Source organism: Capsella rubella, unplaced genomic scaffold (genome assembly GCF_000375325.1).
Source record: "Capsella rubella cultivar Monte Gargano unplaced genomic scaffold, Caprub1_0 scaffold_5, whole genome shotgun sequence".
Taxonomy (NCBI): Eukaryota; Viridiplantae; Streptophyta; class Magnoliopsida; order Brassicales; family Brassicaceae; genus Capsella; species Capsella rubella.
In genome coordinates, this window is record NW_006238919.1 from 3435025 (window position 1) to 3446523 (window position 11499).

Below are 11499 nucleotides of genomic sequence, written 5' to 3' on the forward strand. Positions count from 1 at the left end.
GAAATGGGAGAGAAACAGAGTTATTGTTTCCTTTTAAATCTCATGCAAATAATATATAGAAAGAAAGAAAAAATATCATAACATATGATATAAAACGGGAAAAAATCAATTTATGTTAAGGAAAAAAATTAAAATTCTTATTAAGGAATTATATATTAAAAGCCTTCTTGAAAAAATATATATGCATGTTATAGAAAAAAATGAAAACAGTTTATATTCATAGTTGTATTGCGTATTAATTTTTACTTCGCACGATTGATTTGCATTTTCGGTTAATTTTTACAAAAATGGTCTTTTGAAAACTAGTTTTGCAACAAACCCTTTAATTAATATTTTAGCTTTAGGCGACGTTGGTATATAAGGCATTAACCCTTAAATATTTTTCTACTAATAAGTAATCTTAAATCCAAATTACAAAATTGAAAGTCTAATTTCATATCCAAAAAAAAAAGTTATAATTATAAATGTTTTAGTCACATGAAAATATGGTTATTATCTTGTTAAATGGTTCATTAATTTCATTATTTGCTTAGATGTGTCGACCTAATTTTATTTTTAAAAAAATGGTTACCATAACTAAATTCACAAATAAAAAGATTTTAAAATACTTTTGCATTACTCGTCTCTATTACACAAAATTCGTGGACGAGGTTTTTTTGTAACCACAAGTGTAAGTGGTAAGTATAGGATCCCTTTGACCTTATTACACGGAAGAATGTAAGAAACTTTTGACAAAACCATTATTATTATTTTTTCTTCTAACAAATCCCAAACATTTCATTGTTCTTGAAACTGTAAAGATGGATTTGGTACCATCAAGATGTAAGATTCACATAACATGGATCGTTACAACGATGATGATGATGATGATGATGATGCAAAGAGGAGAATCAATGAGATTAGATATGGAATCAGGCATCAACAAATGTATCTCCGATGATATCAAATCAAATTACATGACGGTTGGTACTTATTCCATAGTCAATCCAAACGAAGGTCACCAGCTTCCACCATCTCACAAACTCTTTGTCACTGTAAGCACTAAACTTGAGATCATATAGTATGATTCATTCGATGGCGTGTCACGCGTTTGATGTATATATATAAATCTCTTTATATAGGTAACGTCTCCTAAAGGGAAAAGCCATCATCATGCAGAGAACGTAGTGTCCGGGAAATTCGTGTTTACGGCAGATGAGACTGGGGATTACATGACTTGTTTTGTGGCTCCTGGTTATAGACCAACCGCGAAATTCGCGGTTGATTTCGAGTGGAAAAGTGGCGTAGAAGCTAAAGATTGGACCACTATTGCCAAAAGAGGCCAAATCAATGTAACATAACTATATAGATATGTGTTTAAAACATAACTTTTGTGTATACGTTAACTTTTTTATAATATGTGTTATCTTAGATGTTGGAGGTAGAGGTGAGGAAACTACTTGACGTGACAGAAACTATACATGAAGAAATGTTTCAGCTCCGAGAGAGGTACACATTACATAGACTAATATTCTTAAAATGTCATACAAAACTCGATTCGATGAGGTTTGTAACGAGTAATGTGAAACTGCGACAGAGAGCGTGAAATGCAAGAATTGAACCGATCGACGAATTCAAGAATGGCGGTAATGAGTGTATTGTCGTTGGCTGTCACGATGTCGGTTGCTGGTTTACAACTATGGCATCTCAAGTCGTTCTTGGAGAGGAAGAAGCTCCTATGATCAAAACATGTTGTCTCTTTCTTAAGTTTAAAAGATTTTGGTGTTTTAGTCGACCAATGTTGAGGTTTTTTCTTTTATTCTGTTTGTTGCATAATAGACATGGGACATTGATTTATTGCAATGTCTGTCAAAACAATTTGTGAGTAAGATAGAAAACCTTAATAGAGTTTCTGATGCAAGTTTAGTTCTCTGATGAATATGTTCTCTGTTCTCAATTTGGTTATGTTTTGTAGTGTAGTATTAAAAAAATTGGCTCTTTACTTCTTTAGATTGCCAATTGTTTAGTGGGATATTTGGGATGTTGTATCATTTTTTTTTGTTCATTATATAATATTTACGAAAATATAAATAATAAGTTTTGTTATGACGTTAATGGACTCTTTTTTGAATGTTTAGACCTTTAAAAAAGTGCCCATTAACATCTCGAATCCGAAAATCCGAACCAAATCTAACTTAAAATACCCCAACCGAATCCGGTCCGAACACTATGGAACACTCGAACAGGATTTAAACTTTAAAACCGAACCTGAACCTGATTCAAAAACAGAAAATACCCGAACGGGTTCTACATCCATTAACCCGAAAACTCAAATTTTATGCTCTGGAACATCAGTTCAGAATATGATGGAAGACTAATATACGGCGGGGGAAGACTAATATATGGCGGGTCGGCCTAGGCCTGGGCATAATATCCAGTACCGAAGAACCGTACCGGAACCAAACCGATAAAAGCAGTATCGGGTAGGGTTGGGTTAAGCAAAAATACCGAATGGGCTCACAAGCCTTGGTAAAATGGAATTCGGTCCGGGTTAGGTTTGTAGCTTAAGTTAAATGGGCCACCGTTTTATACCCGTTTAAACCTACATGCCTAATAAGACTAATAAGACCTTGACCCAATAAGCCTTAGATGACATTGTTCCCAATTTTTATAGGCTATTTGAACTTGTTCTATCTTTTTCTTTTAAAGTTGGTTGTGAGATTATTGAACTTAATGTTATGGTATTTGATTGTGTTATGTTGAAACTTAATGTTATGGTTTAAATTTATAGTTTATTTGGTTGTTTCTAATTATTTACTTGGATATTTCTAATTTTAATCGGGTATCTTGGGTTTTAATCGGTTATTTGAGTATTTTTTACTCAAATAAACCAAACTGATTATAACCCGGAAATTTTTTGGGTTAGTTTGGATTTTGTATTGGAGTAGAAAATCGCTCCAAACCCGGCCAGTTACTAATCGTACCGAAACGGATTTTTTGTAAATTACCGAATGGGATCTATAGATCTTATACCGATTTACCCAAAACCCGATTGCGTACCCGATGTCAGTCTCTTAACTAATTGAAACACCATAGTCGGAAATCGGCTGGTCTTGTAGATAACTTAACTCGCAAATTCCGACAGATGAGTAAAACTTGCCAAATCAATCAGCCGAGTAAAACCAGCCAAAACCCGATATATATCATGTTAAGGGATCCTCTCCAATGTCATTTTCAGGTAAGACGTAAGAGAGTAATAGGGAGATTCATTAAACCAAACGACATCACTAGCAACAAGCACACTACACATATTCCATATGACTAGTCGAGGTCTCATCGAAGTTAGAACAAACATGAAAGCAAAAACAAAACAACAGTTAACATAAATGCAGAGAGAAATGTGCTTAGGTAGGTTACTTATTTAGTCATAAGAATGCAATCCAGATTCGAGAGACGACCTTTTAGTCATCGTCTTCACGATGGCCGTGATGCTTATCCTTCTTCTTCTTCTTATCATCATCATAGTCCTTATGATCCTTCTTCTTCTTCTTATCATCATCATAATCATAATGCTTCTTCTTCTTATCATCATCATAGTCCTTATGGTCCTTCTTCTTCTTATCATCATCATAATCATAATGCTTCTTTTTCTTATCATCATCATAGTCCTTATGATCCTTCTTCTTCTTCATCTTCATCATCATGATACTCCTTCTTCTTCTTCTTATCATCATCATAATCATAATGCTTCTTCTTCTTATCATCATCATAATCATAATGCTTCTTCTTCTTATCATCATCATCATAATGCTTCTTCTTCTTATCATCATCACCATAGTCCTTCTTCTTCTTCTTCTTCTCATCATAATCATCATCATGATGTTCCTTCTTCTTACTCTTCTCATCATCATCATACTCCTTCCCACTCTACAACATTTACATAACCATTCATTTCAAACTCATCCACACAAACCAGAGATTGAAACTACAGTGAGATCTAGATACAGAGCATATCTTACTTAGTGAAAAATCCAATTTCAATTTCACAAACTTACATGTTTCTTGTGACTCTCTTCATCAACATACTTGTGACCACCATGGCTAGGATTCATGTAACCACCAGATCCATGCTCCGATTCACTTTTCCGGCCATACTCAACCTCAGTTCTTCCTCCATAACCGGAATCAGGTTTCCGACCATACTCAACCTCCGTTCTTCCGCCGTATCCAGAATTAGGTTTCCGGTCAAAACCAGATCCACCGGGTCCGGGTCGGGTATAGCTACTGTACTCGGTCTTAAGAGCTTGGTCTTCATAAGCAGAAGGATCGTGGTTTAACGAAAAATTAGGTCGCTGGTACTCGAACGCGTCGCCGGAGCGAGACGAGAGAGGGTAACAAATCTCGTCGGACGGCGGAATTGAACGGCCGTAGGTGACGGTGATGTCGTAGCCTCCACTATACGGCATCGGATCGTAGTCTGTGAAGTCGTCGACGTCATTGTCGTCGGTGGTGTAATACGGCATCGTTTCGTAGAGTTCGTCTTCTTCTTCTCTTTTGAGATCTCTCTCTGAAGAAACTAAGGTTATGAGATTTTTTTTGTTTCCTCTGTTTACATGGCGACTACTACGTTTGAAAAGTCAATGGATGCCACGTGGATTTATCTTAATTATTTATAAGTCAAAGTATCTTTATTTATTTAATTATCCTTAAAAGACTGGTGGTGGTAATCAAAACATTAAAAAGGTATTTATTGTTAGTAAAAATAGTGTAAATTTATGTATAGAAAATTTATGTATAGAAAATAAGCTCTGGGGATCGGGATCGGGCGATTATGGCTTCTCTCTCGAGAGGCGACGTTTTGGGCGATTATCGCCGCCGATTTTCTCGGCTTTCTACTCCGGCTTGGAGTTCTTTTCCGACCGATAAATCGTGTGTTGTTTTCATTTTCGATCTTGTCGGCGGTTTTGTTCTGTCAGTTTTCATTGACAGTTTTTTGTCTCCCTCTTCTTCGGGAGTTAACCGTCTGTCAAAACCGCCATGGCCACACCTATATATCTTTCTTCGATTTATTCTACAAATTCCAGTTCTGACTTTATTCTCCCACCAACAAATTTCAATGAGTGTATCACTCCGAAAGTCCGTTCAAGATCTCGATCTGGGAATCGACGATGCTCCAGTTGTGTTGCCGCCGGAGTTTGTTTCAAAGGCTGCTTCAATTAACCGTTTCTCCATTGTGGTGACTCCAGTCAATCCTCGTAAGCAAAATCTGAGGGCGATGGTTAGGCAAATGCCCAGAGTTTGAGGTTTTGCGGAAGCATGTGTGGGACGGTTACTCGACGGTGGCCGTGTTCAATTTCGTTTTCAGTCTGAGGAATCCATGAATCTGGTGCTTCGTCGGGGTCCTTGGTCTTTTAATGATTGGATGGTTACGACTCATCGTTGGTATCCTAACATATCGGAGATAGAGATGAAGATCATCCCTTTCTGGGTCCAAATTCAAGGTATTCCAACTCTGTACCTTACAAACTCAATGGCTAGATGGGTTGGAAACAGATTAGGTTTGGTTACAGAGACAGATTATGATGAGAATGCGAACCAAGTGGGTTCTGTAAGGGTTAGGATAGATTGGAATGTAGACTCTCCTTTACGGTTTCAGAAGAATGTTCAGTTTGTGGTTGGTGAGAATACCGTTGTGAAGTTTCGATTTGAGAGGCTTCGTAATTTCTGTACCAAGTGTGGTTCTCTCCACCATGATGTCAGAGAATGTACTTTGGACTTTGATGATGAGGATCCAGAGGAACCAAATGAGGATTCAGATTTGGATCATGATGATAACAACAACAATGATGACAACAATGGTAGAAATGAGAATCAGGGAGTACAAGACATGGCTGAGGATGGGTCTCTTCCATCTATTGATCCTGCAACTCTCATTCCAGGAATTCAGATGCCTCCTCCAAATGCTACTGGTCGCTCTCATCAGTTTTCAACACCTCTCATGTCTGGTCTTCCTAGTTTGTTTGAAGATACTGACTTGACTGCTGAGAGACTGCGCTATCTTCATGCCAAGTTCATTGGATCTGCCAAGAGAAACTTGTTGGATGAATTCTCTGATGATGCTCAACCGGAATTTGGATTTCTGAAGAGGAAGAGAGTGAGGTTTGAGAATGAGTTTAACAAGGCTGAAGCGGCTGAGGAAATGGCGGTCATGTGCCATCTCCGCAAGAAGAATAAGGCTGAAGAATCTGGTAGCTCGTACTCGGTTAACAAAGGATTCGACGGAGGCGCGGGGGGCCCGGTACCCCCAGACATTCCAATATGAAGATGGTGTCCTGGAACTGCAGAGGACTTAGCTCGTTGACGAAATCTCGTTTGTTTCATTTATGTCGTATAACTAAGTGTGATGTTTTATTTTTAGTTGAAACTCTTAATAAGTGTGATGTTGTACATAAACTGGTGTGTGATTTAGGATTTCCTAACGTTATCATCCAGCCCCCCATTGGAAGAAGTGGTGGCTTGGCTGTGATGTGGAAGAACAATATTTCTCTATCCTTGATTTCTCAGGATCAGAGACTTATTGATTTGTATGTATCTTATGAAAATAAGTATTTCTATTTGTCTTGTGTCTATGGTCATCCAACTCAAAGTGAACGTTATGTTTTATGGGATCATTTAAAAAGTCTAGCCCCAACTCGTTTAGACTCTTGGTTACTTTTTGGGGATTTTAATGAAATTTTAACAAATAATGAAAAGATTGGAGGGCCTCGTTGAGAAGAATGGACTTTTAGAGACTTTCGGGATATGGTTTCGGTTTGTGATTTAGTTGATCTTCGCTCAAGTGGGGATCGTTTTTCATGGGTAGGGGAGCGCTCGAATCACACTGTTAAATGTTGTTTGGATCGTGTTTTTATAAATGGAGCTTGGACAGCTAATTTTCCTGATGCTGAAGCTGAATTCATGGAGTTCACAGGATCTGATCATAAGCCCGTTCTTGTGAAGCTTCATGCCTCCCAGCAAAGTCGTCGTCGGAGCTTCCGGTTTGATAAACGATTGTGTTCAGTTCCAACTTTTAAGGAAACTGTGAGAGAAGGTTGGCTTGCTTCAACCATGTATAATCATGTTCCCATTCAAGCTCGAATCCGTTCTTGCCGTTATTCCCTTTCTCGTTTAAAGCGTAAAGCGGACATGAATGCTGAAACACGAATAAGAGCTTTTCAATCTCAATTGGATATGGCAATGGCAAGTCTTTCTCGTTCAGAACGTCAACGCATTCCCCAGTTACAAGAAGAACTAGCAAAAGCTTATAGTGATGAGGAGCAATATTGGCAGCAAAATAGTAGAAATCAGTGGATGTTAGAGGGAGATCGTAACACAAGTTTTTTTCATGCGTGTGCTAAATCCAGATTCTCCAGTAATAGAATTGTGTCTATAAGTGATGATAAAGGGAACCAGTATCATAATGCTAAGGATATTGGGGACTATGCGCAGCGCTTCTTCACGGATATCTATACAAGTAATGGGCACAATGTTTCAACCATTGATTTTGCTGATTTTCAAGCAACAGTCACAGCGGAAATGAACTCGGTCTTGACAAGAGATTTTAGTGATGATGAAATTTATTTAGCTGTTTGTCATATTGGGGATGATAAAGCTCCGGGCCCGGATGGTCTAACAGCTAGATTTTACAAACAATGTTGGGACATTGTTGGGCAATCAGTAATTCAGGAGGTCAAAGATTTTTTTAATTCATGTTCCATGCGTCAAGGCATCAATCATACAAATATTTGTATGACCCCGAAGATAGACAACCCGTTAACTCTTTCCGACTATAGGCCTATTGCTCTTTGTAATGTTCTATATAAGATAATCTCAAAATGTTTGGTGAATCGCTTGAAGTCTCATCTGGATACTATTGTTTCTGACGCACAAGCAGCCTTCATACCTGGGAGAATTATTCAAGATAATGTTATGATAGCGCATGAAGTTATGCATTCGCTTAAAGTTCGTAAACGTGTGTCTCAAACTTATATGGCTGTGAAGACGGATGTTAGTAAGGCATACGATAGGGTTGAATGGAATTTTCTCGAAACAACATTAAAATTGTTTGGCTTCTGCGAACAATGGGTTAACTGGATAATGGCTACAGTGCGGTCGGTGAGTTACGCAATTCTTATTAATGGAGCACCTTATGGCTACGTTAAACCAGAACGGGGTTTACGACAGGGTGATCCTTTATCACCTTATCTTTTTATCCTTTGCTCTGATATTTTAAGTCATCTGATTACTTCAAAAGAAAAAGATGGTGAACTTCGAGGAGTTCGGATTGGTAATGGAGTACCGGGTATTACTCATCTTCAGTTTGCCGATGACTCCTTATTTTTTTGTCAAGCTAATCGGCGGAACTGTCAAGCTCTTAGGGATGTCTTTGATGTGTATGAATACTATTCTGGACAGAAGATAAATGCTGATAAATCTATGATAACTTTTGGAAGTCGGGTTTATGGATCAACTCAACAATATCTCAAAAACATCCTAGGAATTACTAAACATGGAGGAGGGGGTAAATATTTGGGTTTACCTGAAGAATTTGGTCGAAAGAAGAAAGAGATGTTTGCTTCTATCATAGATCGTGTTAAAAAACGTACTTCCAACTGTAGTGCAAATTTTTTATCTCCAGCAGGAAAGGAAGTAATGATTAAATCAGTTGCTTTAGCTATGCCAGTTTATGCAATGTCCTGTTTCAAACTTCCAAAAGGAGTGATAGCTGAAATTGATTCTTTACTGATGCATTTCTGGTGGGAAAAAAGCGCACAGCAGAGAGGAATACCTTGGATAGCATGGAAAAAATTACAGTGTTCTAAAAAAGAGGGTGGTCTTGGTTTTCATGATTTAGAAAAATTTAATGATGGTCTTCTTGCTAAACAAGCCTGGCGAATACTTCAACATCCCAATTCTTTGTTTGCACGTGTTATGAAGGCTAGATATTTTCCGGATACGTCTATTTTGGATGCAAAAGTTCGAAGTTATCAGTCTTATGGTTGGTCATCTCTCCTCTCGGGTATTGATGTTTTAAAGAAAGGAGCCAGATATATAGTTGGTAATGGAACTTCTGTACGCCTTGGTATTGATAATGTTTTAAATGTTCATCCTCCAAGACCTATAACTCCAATTAGTTCTTCAGCACCGATTCTTTGTTCAGATCTGATAATTAAAAATGGTTCTTATCGATCTTGGAATACGACAAAAATTACTGCGGAAATTTCTCAAGATGATCAGCAATTGTTGATTAATACTCACCTTTCAAGACAGGAGTCTTCGGATAAGCTGATTTGGCATTATAATAATTCTGGCGTTTATACGGTTCGTTCGGGTTATTGGCTTTTGATGCATGACCCACACAATCTAAATGATGTACCATGTAGACCGCATGGTTCTATTGCATTAAAAAATAACATTTGGAAGTTATCAGTTCTTCCAAAAATTAAGCATTTTCTATGGCGTATCTTATCCCAAGCTTTACCGACCTTGACTCGCTTAGCTACTAGAGGAATGCAGCTAGATGTCACGTGTCCCCGTTGCCAGCAACATCAGGAATCTATAAACCACTTGTTATTTACTTGCTCTCATGCAAAATTGGTCTGGCGACTTGCAGCTGTCTCTTCGTTTGATATCTATGGATTTTCTGAAGATGTCGAGGAGAATATTTCCAATTTAATTGTATTTTCACAAAATCAAGAGAATACAAGTTTTCAAAGATTTCAACCATTTTGGTTATTATGGCATATTTGGAAAGCACGAAATAATTTAGTGTTTAATGGTTTTCGTGAGAGTGCTTCGCGGACAGTTCTTCAGGCGCAAGGAGAAGTCAAGGATTGGATTAGGATTACTTCTTACACGAATAACAGGGGTTCATGTTCTACAAGATCAGCGGAAATTAGTCATGTATCTTCTCAATGGGTTCCTTCATCAGAGCATCCTTTTAAGTGTAACTTTGATGCGGGTTTTGACATTCATCATTCTAGAGGTACCGCGGGATGGATTGTACGAAATCATTTGGGATCAGTGGTTGTTTGGGGATCTTCAAGTTTGGGACATACAGACACTCCTTTGGAAGCAGAGACAAAAGCTTTGTTATCAGCTATTCAACAAGTTTGGATTAGAGGTTTTCAAGATATATGTTTTGAAGGTGATTGTGAAACACTTATCAAAACTATTAATGGCCAATCAACAAATCATATTATTTTTAGTCTAATTCGAGACATACATTTCTGGGCTGCGAAATTCTCTTCTATCACTTTCTGTTTTGTTAAAAGAACTTCTAATGGTGCTGCTCATAGTCTAGCTAAATATGGTTGTATTGATTGTAATTTTTATTCAACTCTATTTCTCCGCCGGTTTGGCTGCAGAATCAACTTTGTATTGACTCTTTTACATCAATATAATTAATCTATTTGAGGAAAAAAAAATTGATAGAAATAAAAATAATTAAGAGGATTTTTTTTTATAGAAGTATAATATTTTCTTATTTTAAATTTAATAAAGAAAAATTTATAACTTTAGTTAAAAAATATTTGTATGTTATAATAGGGAAAATTTTGAGTTATGTTCTAATAGTAACGTTGAGATCCATGTTGATTTACAGACCATAGTTGTTTTAGTAATTTGTTTCACCATACACATATTTTATTATACAGAATTTGATTTTTTTTAAAGTGGATATATAGAGATGAGTTAAATTGTCTAAAGAAGAATTTAGAAATTTTTAAATATTAGTTATCAAGATAGAAAGATGATAATAAATACATTTTGTGTGTTTAAATTCTGTATATGTTATTCTAATGTATATTTGTATTTTTATAATCTGATTTTGATAAGTTATAATTATGTATTAATTAGGTGATGAAATCACATGAAAAGAAATATATAAGTCATATTTCCTCTGGTAATGAAAAAATAAGATGGTATCATTTTGAATTAACGCAATATAGTGAAAATGGAATATGAAAGTACTCCAATAACATGCACATTTTTTTGTTAGTTCTTGATTAAAATAACTGAATTGTAGATGCATGTAAATATGCCATATAAAATTAGTTTAATACTTCTAAGCAAATCAATTTTAGTTAGTGTGTTGGATGCTTTATGTATCTTGAAACTACAGTATAACCTCTATAAATTAATACTCTCTATAAATTAATAAATTTCTCCAGTCCCAAGTTGGAACCAGTGTAAGTTTAGACATATATCGATAAAATAATAAGATACTAATTTTTTTGAAAATCCTTTGTAAATATATAGTCCCATCAATATTATAAATTAATAATTAGGTAAATTTTTTAAAATATATGTATATATAAACACATTAGTTTTTGTTAGAGTTTATTTTTAGATATTTTTTGAAAAACTTTCCAAATTAGGAAAATCTCTCTATAAATTAATAATTATTAATTTATCGTTAAATTAAAACCTCTATAAATTAATAGATTTTCATGGTCCCAACATTATTAATTTATAGAGGTT

At 36.1% G+C, this 11499-nt stretch overlaps 2 protein-coding genes and 1 pseudogene across 2 annotated transcripts; 2 read left to right on the plus strand and 1 right to left on the minus strand.

The window, feature by feature from the left end:
• The first annotated feature begins 800 nt into the window (after window positions 1-800).
• LOC17886799 (transmembrane emp24 domain-containing protein p24delta11) lies at window positions 801-1721 on the plus strand. The gene is made up of 4 exons (XM_006292973.1): window positions 801-1034; window positions 1122-1331; window positions 1412-1488; window positions 1577-1721. Exons 1-4 carry the CDS (start codon window positions 801-803, stop codon window positions 1719-1721), a joined length of 666 nt encoding a protein of 221 aa, XP_006293035.1.
• A 1504-nt stretch (window positions 1722-3225) lies between these two features.
• On the minus strand, window positions 3226-4559 carry LOC111830492 (uncharacterized protein At5g39570). Its single transcript, XM_023782645.1, has 3 exons — window positions 4035-4559; window positions 3667-3906; window positions 3226-3563 (listed from the first exon to the last, which is right to left on the minus strand). The coding sequence occupies exons 1-3, from the start codon at window positions 4500-4502 to the stop codon at window positions 3441-3443; spliced, it is 831 nt and encodes a 276-aa protein (XP_023638413.1). The 5' UTR covers window positions 4503-4559; the 3' UTR covers window positions 3226-3440.
• A 729-nt stretch (window positions 4560-5288) lies between these two features.
• Window positions 5289-10421, plus strand: LOC111830457 (annotated as a pseudogene).
• The last annotated feature ends 1078 nt before the right edge of the window (window positions 10422-11499 follow it).